General features: G+C 44.9%; 1 protein-coding gene across 1 annotated transcript in view; it reads left to right on the top strand.

Annotated features, from left to right (window-relative positions):
- Window positions 1-20022, top strand: part of LPAR3 (lysophosphatidic acid receptor 3) — a 63885-nt gene extending 43863 nt beyond the window's left edge. Inside the window, exon 2 of the mRNA XM_075540169.1 lies at window positions 19557-20022. Within this exon, the coding sequence (XP_075396284.1) occupies window positions 19557-19891 (335 nt within the window). The 3' untranslated portion in view covers window positions 19892-20022. The remainder of the gene's footprint in view (window positions 1-19556) is intronic.
- The last annotated feature ends 567 nt before the right edge of the window (window positions 20023-20589 follow it).

The raw sequence follows: 20589 nt of genomic DNA, 5'->3' as shown, positions 1-20589 counted from the left end.
GAAAGCAGGGCTCTGAGAACAAACTAGCTTTGACTTCACCCCACCCCAAGGTCCATGCTGAGCCAAATCAGAGATAAAGACAAGTTTTAGTCTCGCATATACAAGGCCTGTGCTTGTTAACACGATTAAGAGCGAATGAAACCAAATTAAAGGCAAGCATGCTTCCATCAGGAGTTCCAGCCAGGCCCCTTTTAGAAAGGCTCCGTGTTCTAGCTCAATTCAGGAGGGATGGAAACATGTGAGCTGTCCGAAATCCTTGGTCCAGCACTTTCTTGACTTGCCCTCCCACCCCCGCACCCAGAAACAATCACTCATTTTCCCCAAGAGGTCGGGTTTGCGAGACTGTAACTCTTTCTAGGGGTGACGAGCCTCGTCTTTCTCCTGCGGAGCCACTGGTGGCTTCCAACTGCTGACCTTGCAGAGAACTGCCCAACGCGTCGCCGCTGTTTTACAGACATGGAAACACGGCATAGAGCGTTTGAGGGAAGCACCCTACTGTACCTAATGAGGGGCTCCTTCTAGCATGAGTGTCATGAGGAAAAATGCCAAATTAGTCATCATATATAATAAGACAAATATTTGCTTCAGAAAATGGGAATATGCTGAAAGAGGGCATTTTTAGCGGTTTCTTTAAGGAGTCTTTTTGTTTTGTTTTTTGAGGGCCCTAAGAGTTGAAAGATGAGCTTTTTATTATTTGAGTACCAGGATGCCTTTAGTTCCACAGTTTAAGTAGAAAACATCCCAGAACTCCTCTTCTGAACTGACCGTGTCTGACTTGCCTCATAGTCTAGAGCAAGGAAGAGAGTCTGCAAAGAAAGGCCCCACTTTAAAACAGCAAATGCTTTTTCTCACTGTCTATATTTATGCGATTTTGATGTGTTTTGTTCACTTACTAACAGTTTACAGTAAGTTTATTACTGTTTACTTGTTTTAGCTTAGTAATCAATGTGAGTACTCGGAGAAATTTGTCAAAGTAATTTTTTAAACAGAGGGTTATTTCAAACTATGATGTAATGCAAACTATGATGTAATGGGTACTTTAGAGAAACAAATCCACAGAAACTCATGTATAAGAGAGAGTTTTATATAAAGGGTAAGTGCACAATAAGAAAACATCCCAACCCAGTGTTGCCCAAGCCCACAAACCCAACATTTACCCATATGTCCGACACCAATCCACAAAGTCCTCCTGCATCTCACAAAAACACACACTATGATGCGGACTGCAGGAGGAAAGCTGACTCCATGAAAGTGTAAGCATCTCAGTGCTGGCAGGGTCTCCACACTGCTGCTCCAGCACCCAGGGCTGCATTGGGGAAGGTCCATACAGCTTCTCCTTGGGGATGTCTTGCAGGAAGTGAGCCTTGCCAGCTGAAGCAGGGAACTGGCTAATGCAGCTGTGCCCTGGTCCAACCATCAGAAAGCAAGAGATCTGAGAACTCTGAAGGCGAGGCTCACTGAGCCATTTATCTCTCGGCCCTTCCATTAACCCCACATGTGTTTATCGGCCAGGTTGGCACAATAAACTAACTCATGCAGTGATAGTGTGTTTTGCGTTTCTTCAATGTGAAACATAGACTGTACGAGGAGTCTCAGACTCTTATTTTTGATGACAATAAGCTCTTTACATCTGAGTAGGAGCTCTGGATTCTAAGACACCCAAGAGAACATGACTTGTAGTCCTTTGGGGGATAATGATCCCCAAAGTGGTTTGTTATAGCACTGAGGCATGACAGTATTTGGTATGTTCTTATGGTATTTGGTTAGTGGTGGCCAGGATGGCAAATTGAGACTGTTTTTCCTTACTTATAATTTAATACCTGCATTTCCTTCGTGACCCCACTGCAGCCCGATGTGTCCTCTCCAATCACCCCAACCCGTGGGGATTTCTACTCTGAACCTCTGTAGCTTTTAAGCATCCATTCCACTCATTCGTGAATGTTCTTTACCACCTTAGGGTTGTCATCTTGAATGTATGTGTTCTTTTCCCACTTCCGGGAAGGGCACACTCCAAGAGTAAGGAGAGGGAACAAGAGCAGGAATTAGACCAACTTGCTTTCTCAACCATGATTACAAAGACAAATAAGCGCGCTTCTGATTGTGGGAAAAGACACTTGCATTTACCTCCGTGCTCTTGCAGTTGTTGCTGCTGTTGGTGACGGCAGGTTGGTTCTGACGAGCTACCGCGTGTACAAAAGAACAAAGCACTGCCCAATCCGGCGCCCTCCTCAACGTTGTTTTCAGGGTTGAGCCCATTGCTGCAGCCACTGTGCCAGTCTCTCTTGTCGAGGGCCTTCCTCTTCTCTGCTGCCCCTCCACTTTACCAAACATGGGTGGATTCCAAGTGCCAACCTTTCACTTGGTAGCTGAGTGCTTACCCAGTTTGCCACCGTGGAAGTAGAATCGCTAATTGTATTTCGTGTGGGGAACTAGAAGGCATGGAAGACGTCCATAGGTGAAGTCATAGCAAAAGCCTGGTCTTCAAGGAGTTTGCTTTTCAGATAGAAATCACTCGGGTCCTGTTGCCAGAGCTTGTAGCTCCGAGGCTATCGGGATACGGCCTTGGGATCTTTCCTAAGTACCTACATGTCGACACACTAGTGTATGTTTAATGCCGTCTTGTAGACTGGAGTGGAAGCACATGCGTAGCACGTTCTAAACTTTTTTATCATCTCAAGTATGTGTGCATATGTTGTACGCATGTTATTTTTGGTTGCTGCACGATCCATCATGGTTTGGAGGGATCCTCATTTTGTGAACCAAGTCTTCATTGCTCAACTCTAGTTTTCTCAAGGCTGTCACTGCATTATTGAAACTTGTAGATTTCGGAAAGTTTTCGTTTTCTCTTAAAGTGTGAAAAGCTAAGTACCTAAAGGAGTCCTAGTGGTCCAGTGGTTAAGCACTTGGTAGCTAACTGAAGGGTTGGTAGTTCAAACCCACCAGCTGTTTCACACAAGAAAGATGTAACAGTCTGCTTCTACAAAGACGTATGACCTTGAACCCCCTCTGGGGCAGTTCTTCTCTGCCCTGAGCCACACATAGACTTGGAGGAAACCGGTACTGATGGGCTAAGTGTCTGCAGCCATTGAAAGAAAACTTCAACTAGAAAAAGAATCTTGAAAACTCACAGAGCCTGCTGAATATTTATTTTTTGGCTATTGTTCTTTAAAACAAAACTCCCCACACACTATTTTTTATGGCTAATTGGGTGAAGGTTGACAGAGATTATAGTCTTACATTCAATAATTCGCATGCATTCTGATTAAGGTCATCTATTGCAATCCCCTCAACATGCCATCCTTGATCTCCCTCCCTGCATTTCTTGTTTCCACTCCTTCCCTAACCCTCTGATCTGAACTTTCTCTTGAGAAAATGCTGCCCCTTTGATCTTAAATGGTTACCTAGAGGCAGATGGGCTTTCAGGTCCAGCCCATACTCTTGGGGGTCCCACCAGTCACTATCTCAGCAGGAAGTCAGGTCACTTTTGTGATTTTGAGCTCTGTTCCAGTTTCCTCCCGCTCTCTCCACAACGGTCCACCGTGGTCCTTTTCAGAGCACTGGTGTAGCGGTCGCCGGGTACCATCTAGTGCTGGTTTCGGGTTGTGGAGCCTGATGTTGGTGGGGTCCATTGGGCTGACTCTTTACAGGTGTCTTGATTTTCATCACTCTTGTCCTCTGCCTGGGGAGAGACCACTGTTGCACCTCAGATGGTTGTGCATGAGCTTATAAGCCCTTGCAGCTGCTACTTGTCAAAGTAGGATGTAGAACATTGTCTTTGTGAACTATCTTATGCCAACTGACCTTTGTGTATCCCAAAGCAAAAGCAAATCCATGTGGACAAACAGCTATCCTCTGTTAAACCTATATTCACGGTGTGCATATATCATGTGTGTTTGGGTCTTTATTTCTCTAGGATATAAGTCAAGTAGAGGGTTTGCTGGGTCCTAGTATATTTCTCTTCCCAAATTTGTGGGGCGCCCCATACATACTGTGTTCCGTGGTGGTTGCACTGTTTAGTAGCCCCACCAGGACAGCCCATCGCATTGTGTGCTTCCCCTTCCCTCCATGACCCGCTGCTTCACCAAGCCTGATGCTTCCTTCCAGCCAGTGATCTCTCTCAGTGACAGGTCCAAGCAAGCAAGGCAGAAAATGTTTGATTTTTATCTAAAAGCTTTATACTGTCTAGAATTTTGAAGTTAATCACCAGGCCTTTCTTCCAAATCTTAGTCTGGAAACTCCACTGAAACCTGTCCAGCATGGTACCTCTCTCCTGTCCTGGTACCTGTCTCCTGGTACCTCTCTCCTGGTACCTGTCTCCTGGTACCTATCTCCTGGTACCTGTCTCCTGGTACCTCTCTCCTGGTACCTGTCTCCTGGTACCTATCTCCTGGTACCTGTCTCCTGGTACCTATCTCCTGGTACCTCTCTCCTGGTACCTCTCTCCTGGTACCTGTCTCCTGGTACCTCTCTCCTGGTACCTGTCTCCTGGTACCTCTCTCCTGGTACCTGTCTTCTGGTACCTGTCTCCTGGTACCTGTCTCCTGGTACCTCTCTCCTGGGATTTGAAATAGCAGCAGCATTGCTTTTAGTATCAAGCATCTCACAAGCCACCACACTATGAGAAACTGACAGGTGAGTGATTGAAAATATTTATTAAACACCTATTGTGTACATGGCAAAGGAGCCCTGGTAGTCCAGTAGGTTACTTGTTGGGCTGCTGCTAACCATATGGTCAGTAGTTCAAAACCATTGGCCACCCCATGGGGAAAAGATGAGTTCTTCTGCTTCCATGAAGATGCAGTGCCTTGGAAACTCAAAGGGGGCAGTTCTACTGCACTGTGTAGGGTCACTATGAGTGAGAATGAACCCAGTGACTTTGAGCACTTGTGTGTACATGACGAGGAACCCTAGTGGTACACTGGGTTAAACACTGGGCTGGTAACTTTAAAGGTTAGCAATTCAACTCAGCTCTACCAGCTACCCCATGGGAGAAAGAGGCAAGTCTACTTGCATAATGATTTGTTTTTTACTTTAATGGTTTTGTTAGCATTTCATCCACAGGTCATACAATTCAATAATTCAACATACCAACAAGAGTTGTATGTACAATTATCACCACATTCAATTCTAGAACATTTTCTTCTTCCTTGTACTCATCATTGTTCATGTAATTTTTTCTAAGTATGGTAAAAAAAATAATACACCACAAAACATTCTATAATGCCACAACGTCTACATGTGTAATACAGCACCATTGATGCTACTCTCTGTGTAGCACACCATGGATGATATCCTTTTTCAGACTGCGAGGCAGCACAGCTTTGGAAACCCTTTGGGACACGCGCACGCAGTCCTGAGCTCTCCCCTGCAGATGTCACTCCGGGAGGCAGCCAAACGCACACAGAAATCAGGTCCCATCCCCACTGGCAGCCAGGCTTTCAGTTCACGAGGACGGAAGTGTGGGGCCTCTGAAGCTGTAATTCTGTTTATGTTTTAACCTGGGAGCTCCCACAGCTCTTGTAATATTCCTTACATCAATTGCATCAAGTACATTTGTACGTGTGTTGCCACCATCATTTTCCAAACATTTTCTTTCTACTTGAGCCCTTGGTATCAGCTCCTCTTTTTCCTCCTCACCCCCACCCTCATGACCCCTTGATAAATGATAAATCATTATTATTTTCATATCTTACACCATCTCTCCCCCTTCACTCACATTTCAGGTGTGGGGGAAGCTTACCCATTGATCCTCAGTTCCCTTTTTCTTCCCCTTTCTCCCCGACTCTCTCCCCACCCTCATGGTATCGCTACTCCCATTACTGTTCCTGAGGGGTTATCTGTCCTGGATTCCATATGTGGAGAGCACTTATCTGTACAGTGTACATGCTCCAGTCTAGCCAGTTTTTAAGGTACAACTTGGGTCGTGATAGTGGGGGAGGAGGAAGCATTAAGAACTAGAGCAGTGGTTCTCAACCTGTGGGTCGTGACCCCTCTGGGGGTCAAATGACCCTTTCATAAGGATTGCCTAAGACTATCGAAAAACACAGAACTATTTCACAATATACAATTACATATTGTTTTGTGATTAATCATTATGCTTTAATTACATTTAATCATGTCCAATTTGTAACAATGAAGATACATCCTTCATATCAGATATTTACATTATAATTCATAACAATAGCAAAATTACGGTTAGGAAGTAGCAGCAAAAATAGTTTTATGGTTGGTGGTCACCACAACATGAGGAGCTGTATTTAAAGGGTTGCGGAATTAGGAAGATTGAGAACCACTGAACCAGAGGAATGTTGTGTGTTTTGTCTGTGCTGTGCTGTTCTCTGGCTGACTAGTCCCTTCCTTGTGACTAGTCCCTTCATGAGGCTTGAATTCTTTATGGGAGCAGATAGCCTCTTCTTTCTCCCTCGCAGCAGCTCGTGGATTTGAAGCACCAACCTTGTGGTTTAGCAGCCCAAAACCTAACCCGCAGCACCAGGAGGGCTACCACAGCCCCTGAAGATGCCCGCCAGAGCTGCTTGAAGACTTATAAAGCCCACGTCCTCAGATTCATGCAGAGATGCAGGACCACACTGGGCTGTAACACGTGCTTCAACTGGGAGAACAGCTTCCCAAGAAACCAGGGAAGCTGAAAATATTGTTGGGCAGTTTGTTTCAGATATAAGTGTGTGTATGTATGTGTATATATGTGTATATGTATATATGTATGTGTATATATGTATATATATATATATCATATTAAATGAAGGGGGAAGTGCAGAGTGGAGACCCAAGGCCCAAGTGTCGGCCAAGGGAGATCCCCTCATAGAGGGGTTTAGGAGAGGAGATGGGTTAATTAGGGTGTGAGGTAGTATCGATGAAGAACACAGCTTTCCCCCAGATCCTGGATGCTTCCTCCCCCCAACTACCATGATCCGAATTCTACCTTGCAGGGCTGGATAGGACAGAGGCTGTACACTGGTACATATGAGGGTTGGAGGTACAGGGAATCCAGGGTGGATGATACCTTCAGGACCAAGGGTGTGAGGGACGATGCTGGGAGAGTGGAGGGTGAGTGGGTTGGAAAGGGGGAACTGATTACAAGGATCCACATGTGACCTCTTCCCTGGGAGAGGGACAGCAGAGAAGGGGGCAAGGGAGACCCCGGATAGGGCAAGATATGACAAAATAACGATGTATAAATTACCAAGGGCATATGAGGGAGGGGGGAATGGGGAGGGAGGGAGGGGAAAAAGAGGACCTGATGCAAGGGGCTTAAGTGGAGAGCAAATGCCTTGAGAATGATTGGGGCAGGGAATGTATGGATGTGCTTTATACAATTGATGTATGTATATGTATGGATTGTGGTAAGAGTTGTTTGAGTCCCTAATAAAATGTAAAAGAAGAAAAGAGAAAAAAATGATTAGGGCAAAGACTGTACAGATGTGCTTTATACAATTGATGTATGTATATGTATGAACTGTGAAAAGAATTGTATCAGCCCCAATAAATTGTTAAAATAAAAAAAAAAGAAAGAATGAAAGATAATTACCAGATAAATGGCTGCTAACATCACAGCGTTTCTGAAGTGTGGGAGACTCGGACTTCTAATGGCTTCATTGTGAGTCATCCCCCTGCTGGGATGAAGAATCACTTTGGGATTTTGGCAAAATGTAAACTCTGATTCAGTACATCCAGTGATTCATCTGTGGGCTTTGAAGCATCGTCATCGCATCTAAGAGAGGTCCTGAGGCACTGCTGGTGATGGGGCGCCCCCAGAGATCTGGAGGTGGGGATAGTGGCCTGTTACTTAGACAGCTTATAATTCCCAGCTGTTTCCTGGAGGGAAACACTAGAATTAGGCTCAGACTGTGGTTCTTAGCTAGTCTGCCTTTGCTTTAAATTGTATCTCATAACCCCTGGGCACCAAGATTTCCACTTTTCCAAAATTGGCCACAAATTTTTAAAAAGTATGAAAAAAAACCCACCGTTGCTAAAGTCAACAGATCTAACGGCCATAGCCCTAGTGCTAAACGAAGTCTCTGAGGACCCTTTTAGCTGCTCATCCTCTGGTTGAGACGTTTCAGTGTCTTCTGCGGGAAAAATAAGTCAGGTTTACCACAGGTATATATTTTTATTCCTTTCCACATACGTGACAATGCTTTCCAAATTATTGGACTTGCAAAGTGCTTGTGGGTAAAGGGGTATGAATTTCAAAGCAAACCAGAGCAGGAAGTACTATTTTTAAACTGTTGACAAATTCTTTAATGTATTATGAGGATATTTTTCCTAGAATACTCTAATGTGTGAGTTATGCACGATAATCTTTCCAACCAACAAAATGTGTTGTTGTCACCATTATCTTTGAGCTCTTGCTTTAAAATTTCCTCTCCAAGAAGAGCACTTCCCTAGGACGAGTTCCACAACCTGATTTTTAGGCAGAGTTGTAATTTTCTATTTTAGTAAATCCGACAGCCCTGCGGCTAACGAGGCTGGTATTATTGCTTGTGCCCTGCTCCTTCTTCTTGGGCTTAGAGGAAAAAGAATAACAGGGTGGACATATTTAAAATATATCCTCCTGTTTGATGGAATTAGGAGTCCGTGTGACGACGTAAGTCTTTTCCGTGAGAGCCATTGTTTTTCTTATGGGTTGGTTGTCCCTCGCATGTCAGGACGCTTTTTACAAACATTCCCTGAGTGCATGTTTTTATTGTGATAAATATGTAGACAACAAAGCATTGGCCAAAGCAATAGTTCTATCACATACATACATTTACAGGCATCCTAACTCTCCTTTACGGAATTATTCCACCACCACCCATATGGCTTGGTGAGCAGATGAGATCGCATTTGACTACAAGCATCACAGATAGAGGAGTCAGGTGTCAGGCACTCGAGGTCCCAATCTTCTCTGCATGGGTCTGTCAACCAAACTCCAAGAGCGTGGCGTTGCCTTCCGTACATTCCATTGAATGCACTCTTCTCCCAGACGGACCGCTGTCCTTCCTTCTTATCACCTATCACGGGTAGGTGTGGTGGGAGCCAGGGCAGTGTTCAAGAGGTCTTGAAAACTTCAAAGCAAGGGGGTGGTGGTGGGAGGCGGGTTGGAGGTAAGTATTGATTATCTAAAGATAATATTAACCAAAAGACTAAAATGATTTATTTTTCACTTGTCACCAGTATTTGCATTTGTAATTCTATCTTCCAAAGTGTTAGGCTTTCTCTAATTTGATATTTCTGGTTACCTTGAATTACACTCATTAAAGTATCATCTCTGCAGGTAATTGAATGTTCTCGTATGCAAGTCAATGTACTTTAAAAATTAACATTAAATTTACAGGTATTGATTTTTGAGTAAAACACTCAAACTGGTTTATTTAATTACTGGAGGACTGCTCACTTATTTATAGCCTAATTGCACTATTAGTGAGTATCTTAAACAGCTACTGAAAGAACCTCATTAAAATAACAAATAATTGCTGCTTATCAATATAACTGACCTGTCACTTGGCAATGGAAGGAAATTAGATTTGTGATCCAAATGTAATTGCTAGGGAGACATTCACTGTAGGGCTTGGCACGTGGTAGGTAATTACCTAGCAAATCTGTCTTAATAGGACAGATGGCCTCTGTGAGCACCTACTGCTGGTGACTCCCAGTCCACATTTCAATTTGGAGCTCTTGGAGTTCTCGACCCCCCCCCCCATTTCTGGCTGGCTTTTATATACTTCCAACTGGAGAAGCTACAAATACTTAAGTGTCCAGTGCTGGAAAGCAAAGCTCCTGGGAGACCTGCCCCTGTTCCACCTCCCCACTTGGTTCTCAGCCCCACGCGCTACCTGCCACTCTGGATTCTTTCCTCTCCCTCACTCCCTAGATCCAAGCATCCATCAAATCTTGTCATTTCTTCCTCCGCACTCCCTCTCCAACTCAGCCACTCCTCTCCCTCCCTACCAAAACCAAACCCAAACCCACTGCCCTTGAGTCCATTCTAGCTCATACAGAGCTTCAGAAGATGCTAGCTCTTGAGAGGAATAGATAGCCTCTTCTTTCTCCTGCAGAGTGGTAGGTGGATTTGAACTTCTGACCTTTGGGTTAGCAGGCTAATTCTTAGCCCTCATGCTTTCAGCCCCCATTTTTTCAGGTACTTAGGTTTTTCCTTGAATTCTAGCCGTAGTCTCTGCCTAAGCCTTCGGTTCTCATATTTTACTCTATTCAAGCAGTATTTCCAAACCAAAACCATGGCCTTCGAGTTGATTCTGACTCATAATGACCCAATAGACAGAGTAGGTTTTCCACGACTGTAAATCCTAACAGCAGCAAACAGACTTATCTCCCCCCCCACCCTGCCCCGATGAACCTCCAGCCTTGCAGTTAGCAGCCTAAGGCTTAACTCACTACGCCACCAGGACTCCTTAGCTTTGCCTCAGAATCAGATTGACGGTGGAAATGCTCAGATGCACCTTCGTCAGGTTCTCATTGGGTAGGTCTCCGTGGGCCTCAGATATCTGAAGTTTAGGCAAGCACCTCAAGGTGACGCCGAGGCAGGAGGGAGCAGGTTGCTAGTTTCATCCAGTTCTGCTCTGACCTGGGCACTTGGACAAAGTTGTACTCTAGAATACAAGACTCCCAGTGCGGAAAAGTCTTCAAAGAATGGCCCTGCCTTACTCAACATTGTTCAGTGGAGTTCCTTAGAGCTGCCTCGGGCAGGGGCCGGGGTGCTGCAGTCGGAAGATGAGAGCGTGTGCTGGTGGGCAGGACCAAGAAGACCCAGCTTACTCTCTTGCTTTAGTTAAAGAAGCTTTGGTCCTGAAATTTAACCAAAAAAATTTCCTTTACTTTCAAAATGGGAGGGAGAGCAGGGAGGGAGGGAGGAAAATGAGGAGCTGATGCCAGGAGAGCAAATGTTTTGAGAATGATGAGGGCCATGAATGTACAAATGTGCTTTACACAATTGATGTACGTATGGATTATGATGAGTTGTATGAGCCCCCCACTAAAATCATTAAAAAATAAATAAAACCCACTAACCTATAACAATGGATTGCAAACTTTAAAAAAGAAAGAACCAAACCTGCACTCATAGAAAGAAAGCGGGGCATTCCACAGTATGGCCCGTTACAGGACACACATGTTTTTCTGTGTTCAAAAGTCATTGAAAACAGTTTCATAAAGCATCACCTTTTACTTCATGCGATCTGATGGTTTCTAAAATCTACTTCATATTTTAAAAGTTGCTGGCTATAATTCACTGACCTGACATCACAACCTGCTAACAAGTTGTAATTGGATTTGAAACACCTCTGATCCCCCCTTCCTCAGTGGTCTTCCTTGCTGAGCCACGGAACCCAACAGACAATCTCTGAATCCTCCCAAGGAGGGTGCATAAGCCATACCATTCTAGAAACTTCAGAGAGAAGTTTGTTCATTGCATACAGTGATGCCTTAGAGCCACTAGGCTTAATTCTTTCCCAGCGCCCTGGTTGAAGTAGACATGCAGTGTCTGGAGCGATACACCAAATCCAAACACAAGAGTGTTGTACCCAGGGCCCCTTCTGATTTGACCCATGCCCATGGCTTTGACTGACTTCTTGAGTCGCTTCCTCTGTCTGGGTTGAAATCACCTTGCACCTTCTTGGAGTTGTCCAGATGCCCCACATTGGTCCTCACCTCTGCTCAACCAGGTGTCATCTTAACGAGGGCTTCTTTGGTCGCAGTCAGAGCCAGAGTCATCTCAACTGGATTTCATTTGTAGATCCTTGAGGGGAAGGACCGACTTGGCTCCCAGACACTGTCGCACAGGCAGAGAGAGCACCATGTTGACTCTTAATGAACTTCAGTTTCCTTCAACTCCCTTGCCTGCTCTGCCCCTGAGTGTAGGGTCTGTTCCTAGTGTTGAGGTTGGAGGAGGACCAGCCTGCAGGTTTCGGGAGCTCATCACAGTAGAAGAGATAGGACACATGAAATAGTAACTTGCAAAGGCAGGTGGGAGAGACTGTAAAACAGAATTTCAAATTCTCATGGATTCCAGACGTTCTGGATCCATGAAGAATGATGGAAGCCCAGAAACTATTGCCCTGAGATCATCTTTGAAGCTTAAGCCAAAAATATCTCTGACGCCTTCTTATCACCATATAATAAATTTACTGAATTAGCTATAAAAAACGGGGATAAAAAGTTTACCTTGAGCATTTTTGCTCTTTTAAGAATTACCTGGGCTCAAGGCGACACCAACTCTCTGGGATTAAGGTTAGCTAGGAAACTTAGCAGGCAGTGAATCGAGGTTAAGGGGGAGCGACAACACCAGAGAGGGCAGGAATTGTCGCACACTAGAAGAACGTAACCATAGAAACTGAATTGCATGTGTAAACATATTTGAATTGGTATATGTTCTGCTACATAGATCCCCAGCAACAACATTAAAGCCGTTTTTAATATCATTTTCAGAGGGAGCTAGAGGGGTGAGAGATGGAAATGAACTGTAGCTCCACCTCCATAAGCCGCCCCTCCTTTACTGTGAAACCAGGAAAAGTGGATGTTTCTGGCTCATTGCTGCTAAGTGGCACCTTATCCATCAAAGTTGATTAAAAAGATGAAAAAATATAAAACAGAATTTCAAAGTCATTGGAAACCTGACTTACTGAACATTGAGGCTACCGATACCTGTTGCCTGGAAACAGCTGCTAAGTCTTGAGCTAAGCTACCCTTTGAAGTCATCTTTAAGCTAAACAGTAATTTACCTCATTTCATCAAGAATATTTGCTTAGAGCAGTGGCTCTTAACCTCCCTAGTGCCGCGACCCTTTAATACAGTCCCTCATGTGGTGGTGACCACCCCCCACACCCATAAAATTATTTTCGTTGCTACTTCCTAACCATAAATTTGCTACTGTTATGAATCTGGCAACCCTTGTAAAAGGGTCCTTCGATCCCCAAAGGGGTCGTGACCCACAGATTGAGCACCGCTGGCCTAGAGCATCATGCTTTAAAAAAAAAGAAAGAAACATCTATAAGAAATCAAATGGACAACAGTAACTGTAAAGCACAGGTGGGCCTTCTAAGGGGCAATGCCCTGGTGGTGGAACGATATGGACGGAGAGGGAGAATGCTGACACACCGTGGGTTGAGTAACCATCGTCATTGGAGGACATGCCAAAATTGTCGACTAGGAGGGGAGAACATAACTTCCGTATAGCACTGTGCTTGCATGGGGGAATTGGAGATGGTTTCAGATAATGACTTGGTGACTTTGGGACCTAGAATAAACTAGTGAGCCAATTGAAACTTCAAATTCTTCATATGGAAGACAAGAAGAAGAAGAAGAAATAGCAGCAGCCTCGCAGGGCTGTGGATTTTAATGGGGCATTGTATGCAAAACCGAGACCACACCGCGGGCTCACACCTCTCTGGAAGTGTGAAAGAGGACTGCAGTAGGCATCATGCCAAGTGCAAGGTGGATGCTGGAGGCAGTAAGCTAGGTGGAGTTGAGAAGAGAGAATGGTCTTTGGGTGGGAGAGATGGAAGCATTCCAGTGGAGGAAGCAGAACATGAGCTAAACTTAGTAAGAAAAGGAGGCCTGAGGTTAGGAAGTGGGAAAACCTTCCTGGCAGGATTGAGCCCCAGAGCATACAAAGGTCCACAGAAGCTCTCTCTCTATATGCCTCGTCTGTGGACTAGTTCGGCAGCTAGGGTGTGTGCATTTGTTTATGCACAAGATGTACTCAAACCATTTTGCAAATAAATGCAAGTGTGATCTCTGTCGGTGCCCATTTCCGATTTTAAATAATCCTCCTCCCCCCTCTTTTCCCACACCTTTTTGCTAACTCTGTGGAGTCTGTGAGGCTGCTTGATGTAAGCGTTTGGGATCATCCTAGAGCAATGGCTTAGGAAACTGGCGGTGCAGCATGAGTCCTCTGGGGGACTCTTTAACCATGCAGATTTCCACAGCCCACTTCAGAGATGGTGGGGCCTGATGTGGAACTGGAGAATCGGTGTGAACAAGCTCCCGTGTTCATTTGGAGGGCTAGGCAGCTTTGAGAAGTGCTAGCTTAGAGAATTCAACCTCCTCTGTCTTTAGCTATCCCGGTCTATAACTGTGTCAGGGAAGAAGGCAGAACTTGGTGAATGGCACTGGCCATTGAAGCTCATGGTTGTTCTTAGCTGCTGCTCAGTCGATCGGTGCTAACTCACAACAGAAAGAAATGGTGCCCAGCCCTGCACCCTCTGGACAATCAGTTGTGGTTCTTTCGACTGATGTGATCCCTAGGGTTTGTGTTGATTGGTTTTCAGAAGTAGAATGCCAAGCCTTTCTTTCTACTTCATCCTAGTGCCGTTTCTGCTCTGCAGAAGCCTGTTCATCAAGGCAGTCCACTAGTCTGTACTGACAGATGGGTGGTCGTTGGGCAGCTGAAGTACCCGGGCTAGGAATCAAACCTGGAATTCATCATACAAAAGCCAAAGCCATTGCCATGGGAGCAGATAGACTCATCTTCTTGATGGGTTTGGACTGCTGGCCTGGCAGAACATCTGTGTTTCCCAAGTTTCATTGCTGGAAAGTGTAATCACCACCTGGAGCCATGTTCCACAAACCACTGTCCCACATTCCTGATAGCCATTCCTACACCTGTTCTCCAGGTTTCTGTTTGCCAGGCTATTGGCTGATATATATCTCCTAGGATCCATCATTTTGAGAATGACAATGGCTGCCTACTGTGTGTTTCTAAGATTTCACACATTCTCCACGAATCCTCCAATATTACAGGTTATGAGAGCCCAAAACCATCCCTAACATTTCCCCCCTCTTTTAATTTATTTTATTTTATTTGGCCTTATATAGAGAAAGCACTCCTAAGCATGCCCTGCTATGTAAACTGTGCATCCATTCTGTGATGTGTTTGAGAGAACTTGGTGGGCCGGAGGAGTCGTGGTACAGCCGTGTTTCCCAGATCTCATTTATGGGAAATGTTATCATTGCCTGGAGCGACGTTCCTTAAGCCTTTTCCCATGCCCTTAAGAGCCATTCCCACATCTGTTCTCCAGGTTTCTGTGTGTACATATTAGAAAACTCAGTTCTTTTGGAGTGCAGTGTACCTCATCCAGGTAGGTCATCCTTTGGACTTTGCCTTTTGAGGCTTGCTGAGGCTGCAATCTAGTCAGAGATCTAGAAATAGTAATGAGTGGAGAGGGTGTTTCCGGGGAACCTTGGAAGATGTCGGCCTTGGGTGATGTTCCAGACAATGCCCCAGCAGCCGCATTCACAGGCACAGTTGAGTTGATCTTCAATGTCCTTGGGAGCCTAATGGTTTTACAGATGATGAATTAGCAGGCAAAGGTGGAGGCATCTCTTCACAGGGGAGGGTGCTGCTGCTGGAAGGAGGGATTCAATGGAATTAAGGGTCCAGGCTTCCTCTCTTCCAGATTGTTTCCCCACATGCTCCCTTCCCAGGCTTCAGGAGCCCATTTCTTTTCGTTCAATGGCCTCACTTTAACATCAGCCAGCACTATTCAAGGTTAGGAATGCCATTGACATTATACTACAGCGATAAGACTGGGGATTTGGTTTGCAGCAATATCAGCCCTGTTACCACGAGGAATAGGGCTTCCATTTTAAGGCACAGGTGGAAACTTTGAGGCTTTTTATGTAGTACTAGAGTCTTGACTGAAGCCCTGCGCTCCTCTCCTTCCTTTACTACGTCATCCATGTATGTAGGGCCAACCAGCAAGAATCCATATTTCTCACCCTGATGAAATTGCAGAGAAGTGTCAAATATATGATCACCTGAGCTAGAGCCTCATTTTCCATCAATATTTCATCTGTTGGTGGTGACACGTTCGGTATTACTATTGATAACTCATGCCATGGGTTAGCAGTGACCTCTTTATTATTGGAGGTGAGTGATCTATGCCTGAAAAACTAATTAGACTTGAGAACCAGCTTATAACACTCATCCTTACAATTTTGTTTCTCTAAAACCACTCTCAGACCCGATATATATGTATATTAAAAACCCAAACTCACTGCCATTGAGTTGATTCCAACTCATAGCAACCTTATAGGACAGAGTAGACCTGCCCCTGTGGAGTTCCAAGCCTGTAACTTTCACAGCAGTTGAACGCCTCACACTTATCCTGTAGAGCGGCTGGTGGTTTCCAGCCTTCATGTTTGCAGCCCAGTGTGTAACCTGCTATGAGACTCGAGCGCCTTCACTAATGTAAACCAGAGTTTCATGCTAAAAAAGAAGTTTTTATGATTACAGGGGAGGGGGGTCATTGAAAAAATAGAAGAGTTTCTAGGGAAACATTAACTTTCACCTTTTTAAAAATCATTTTATTGGGGACTCGTACAACTCTTATCCCAATCCATACATCCATCCACTGTGTCGAGCACATTTGTACGTTTGTTGCCATCATCATTCTCGAAGCATTTGCTTTGTACTTGAGCCCTTGGTATCAGCTTCTCATTTTTCCCCTCCCGCTCAATCTTCCGCCCGCAAGAACCCTTAATAATTTATAAATTATTGTTATTTTGTCAAGTCTTACACTGTCTGAAGTCTCTTTGCACCCACTGTTCTGTTTATATGTAGATCCTTGTGATCTGTTTCCCCTTTCTACTCCACCTTCCCCTTCCCCTCCTGGTATTTCTACTCTCATTATTGGTCCTGAGGGGTTTGTCTGTCCTGGATTCCCTGTGTTTCTAGTTCTTATCTGTACCAGTATACATCCTCTGGTCTAGCTAGATTTGTAAAGTAGAATTGGGATTATGATAGTGGGGGCGGGAGAAAGCATTAAAGAACTAGAGGAAAGTTGTATGTTTCATCATTGCTACACTGCACCCTGACTGGCTCATATCCTCCCCGAGACCCTTCTGTAAGGGGATGTCCAGTTGCCTACAGATGGGCTTTGAGTCACCATTCCACACTCCCCCTCATTCACAATGTTATGATTACTTGTTCTTCAGTGCCTGATACCTGATCACACAGGCTGGTGTGCTTCTTCCATGTGGCTTTGTTGTTTCTGAGCTAGATGGCTGCTTGTTTATCTTTAAGCCTTTAAGACCCCTGATGCTATATCTTTTGATAGCCAGACACCATCAGCTTTCTTCACCACATTTGCTTATGCACCCGCTTTGTCTTCAGCAATCATGTCGGGAAGGAACTTTCACCTTCTTAAAATGTATTTATGTGTTATATATGAGGGTAAGTAAAAATATATTAGTGGAAATTCATCAGAACTTTTATTAAACAAAAATACCAAAACAGAAAGTTATTGTTTCTCTACAGCTCCCCCCTCTGGTTCTATGTACTTCAGGAGGCACTGTTGCGGGCTCTCTAAGGCTTCCCCAGGAGACTGCGGGGCTCCGAGGTTGACGCAGTGCCAGCATGGCGATTTTGAATCCTTCAAGGGCTCTGCATGTGTTCCTTTTCAATGGTCTTTGAATTTGGAGGGAAAAGGAAGTCTGAAGAGGGAAGATCGGGTTGTAGGGTGGATGGGGTAATGTTTTTCAACAAAATTCTCTAGAGCAACCCTCGTGACCTTAGAAGAATGGGCAGGTGCATTGTCATAAAAAAAGATTTAAAAATTCCTCAATTCAACTTTTCTGGCCTTTTCCTCACCAATGCTGGTTTTAATTTTCTTAAAACTTCTTCCTAGTAAGCTCCTGTGATTGTCCTGTGTCCTTTGAGGGGGAAAAATTTATCAAAATTGCCCCTTGGGAATCTCAAAGAGTTGCCAAACCTTTCCAAACTGCCTCTCTGTCATGAATTTAATTGGCTCAGTAGAAGGTCTTGAAAGCAACTGCTTTGACTGGTCCTCCTTGTGGAAGGCACCTTAATCAGACTAAGATAAATGTATCGCCGAGAAAGCTGGTCTGCAGTCGTGCACAGATCACGGAGGCTTGTTTAAGCACATTTTGTTTGTAATAAACCTGCCCACGTATGAACTGAAACTTTAGTAGCAAGACTGCTTTACTTGCTTAGAAGTCAAACAAAATTTTATAAGATATGTAGTGTGCAAAGAAAACAGAAAGATAAAATTAGTATGTGTATTTGCCACTTGAATGAAGAAATAGAAAATTACCCATTTTAAAAGTCTCCCAATTGAGTGGCCCTCTGTTCCCTCTAAAGATAACCATTATCATAAATTTTGCATTAATAATGTTCTTGCTTTTTCTTATGATTTTACAACTTATGGACATAACATTAAACATCCGATTAACCAGTGTTCACAGTAGACCACAAGCCGCATTGATTTTGATTATTAATATAGTTGAATTAATTGCATCTTACTTTGTTCTTCAAATTTCCTGCTTTTTCTGCCTCTTTCTTTGCTTTCTTTTGTATTGATCTTTTTTGTTTTTTCACATTTCCCCTTCCACTGCTTGTATACTTTATTAAACTTTGGAATGTGTATTTAACAAAAGCCGGAGTCCATATTCTATTCTGTTCTTCTTATAAACATGAGCAGCTCTGCTGATGCTGTTGGGTTAGCAGTGGACTACTAACCACAAGGTCTGCAGTTCAAACCCACCATCTGCTCCTGGACAGAAAGATGAGGTTGTCTGTTCTTGTAAAGTCTGATAGTCTCAGAAACCCTAGTGTATAGGTTCACTCTGAGTCAGAATCAACTCAGTGGCCATGGGTTGGGCTTGGTTTCGGTTCTCATCAACACAAGGACCGTGAAACCCTTCCACCGGGGTTCTTGGAATTATGCCGTCTCACACAGAAAGGATTCTTCACATCAAAGTCAGAAGCCACAGCGTTTGAAGTCAGCCTTGTTTGGTTCTCTGTTGACAACCTAGTTACCCCCTCTTGGGATTAGCATGGAGAGCAAGGGTACGAGTGGTGTGAGTGGTAAGGGAAATGCACCCCGTTGGAGCTTCACTCTCTATCAGGGTTTTTAAACTTTCTGCTAACGCCCGTTAGAAAATACACTGCCAGTCCTTTCTTTCCAGGCACCTCTGGGTGAACTCCGTCCACTAACCCATCAGGTAGCCGCCGAACATGTTCACAGTTTGCATCACGCAGAACCTCCTAATGCTTAGGAAGCAGGGGTCGAAGGCCAGTTCTTATGACATGCGGAGCTCTAGCTCCAAGGTCAGCAATTCAGAAACCACCAGACGCTCTGGGAGCGAAAGAGGAGGCTTTCTAGCCCCGGAAAGCGCTCCAGTCTTGGAAACCCGCAAAGGCAGCGTCCTTACCCTCCCTACAGGGTCTCTGTGAGTTGGAATCAAGTTGATGGCAGTCAGTATTTTGTGTTTTGGGTTGTGTTTTTTTTTTTTTTGGAGGTGGGGGTTAGTTTTGAGATAAGAAAGTAAAATAAAACATGGCCTTTCCATGTTCGCCCAGGAGGCGCCTCCCGGCAGCTGCGTGCCTCTAACACACCCAGGTCGCCGGCTCACAGATGAAATTTGCGCTGCAGTTGTCAGAACAAATGCTCTTGCATCTCTTGACGTCAGTGGCTGGAGGGGGTGGCAGTGGGGGCACAGAGGAGATGGGGATGGAGCAGTCCCTAAAAACTGATGCCTGGGGCTCAGCACCTGTTGTTTTTCTCTCTCTCTGCCTCCAGGGGCGTTTGTCGTGTGCTGGACACCGGGCCTGGTGGTCCTGCTGCTTGACGGCCTGAACTGCAGGCAGTGCAGCGTGCAGCACGTGAAGCGCTGGTTCCTGCTCCTGGCACTGCTCAACTCGGTCATGAACCCCATCATCTACTCGTACAAGGACGAGGACATGTACAACACCATGAAGAAGATGATCTGCTGCTTCTCTCAGGAGAATAGCGCCAACCCCGAGAGCCGCTCCTCCCGCATCCCGTCGGGGGCCCTCAGCAGGAGCGACACGGGCAGCCAGTACATGGAAGATAGTCTCAGCCAAGGCACCGTCTGCAAGAAGGACGCTTCCTAGGCGTGGACACCCCTTGGCCCCCCAGGCCGCCGCCGGGGGACGAGCTGTAAGAATGACTACTTGTGCCCCACAAAGCCCGTGTGCAGTGTTATTTGAGGTTTGAACCAATCATGGCTAGATTAAAAAAAAAAAACAGTTGAAAACACGGGCAATAGAGAGGACGTAATGCAACAATGCAGAGAAAGCGGGTGGGAGTCTGCTTGTTCCTGTATGCACGAGCATCCGCCCCCGTGCTCTGGTCGCCATTGGCTGTGGCTCAAAGCCAAGGATGCTAGTCAAGGGCTTGGGCCCAAGTTCAATAATAATGTTACTTGAGCCACTTTGTGTAGCTGCTTGGGAAGCTTATGCTGTTTTCTCTGCATGCGTTTGAAAATTGTAACAATGCTTCAGCGATAGTTTTCCCTCCAAGAAACTACAGTTCGTTTGATGCCGGATCGGCACCCAAGACTACCAGATGAGTAAGGGCATCAAAGGCCACCAGATTCATAAAGGAAAGGATGTTCTGAGCAGCAAACACTTAAAACTAGCAAAAGCATTAGTGGTCAGAAAGCCTTCTTTGAAATTAGAAAGGCCTTAAAGCATGGCCCTCTGTATATATGCAGATGTGTATTTATACAATTAGATTTTTTTAAATTTAAAGGCATCAAGGACAAAACAAAAGCCACACAGTTGATGCCAACTCATGGTGACCCCATATG

This window comes from Tenrec ecaudatus, chromosome 1 (assembly GCF_050624435.1).
Source record: "Tenrec ecaudatus isolate mTenEca1 chromosome 1, mTenEca1.hap1, whole genome shotgun sequence".
Taxonomy (NCBI): domain Eukaryota; kingdom Metazoa; phylum Chordata; class Mammalia; order Afrosoricida; family Tenrecidae; genus Tenrec; species Tenrec ecaudatus.
This window is presented reverse-complemented; position numbering and strand designations above follow the sequence as displayed.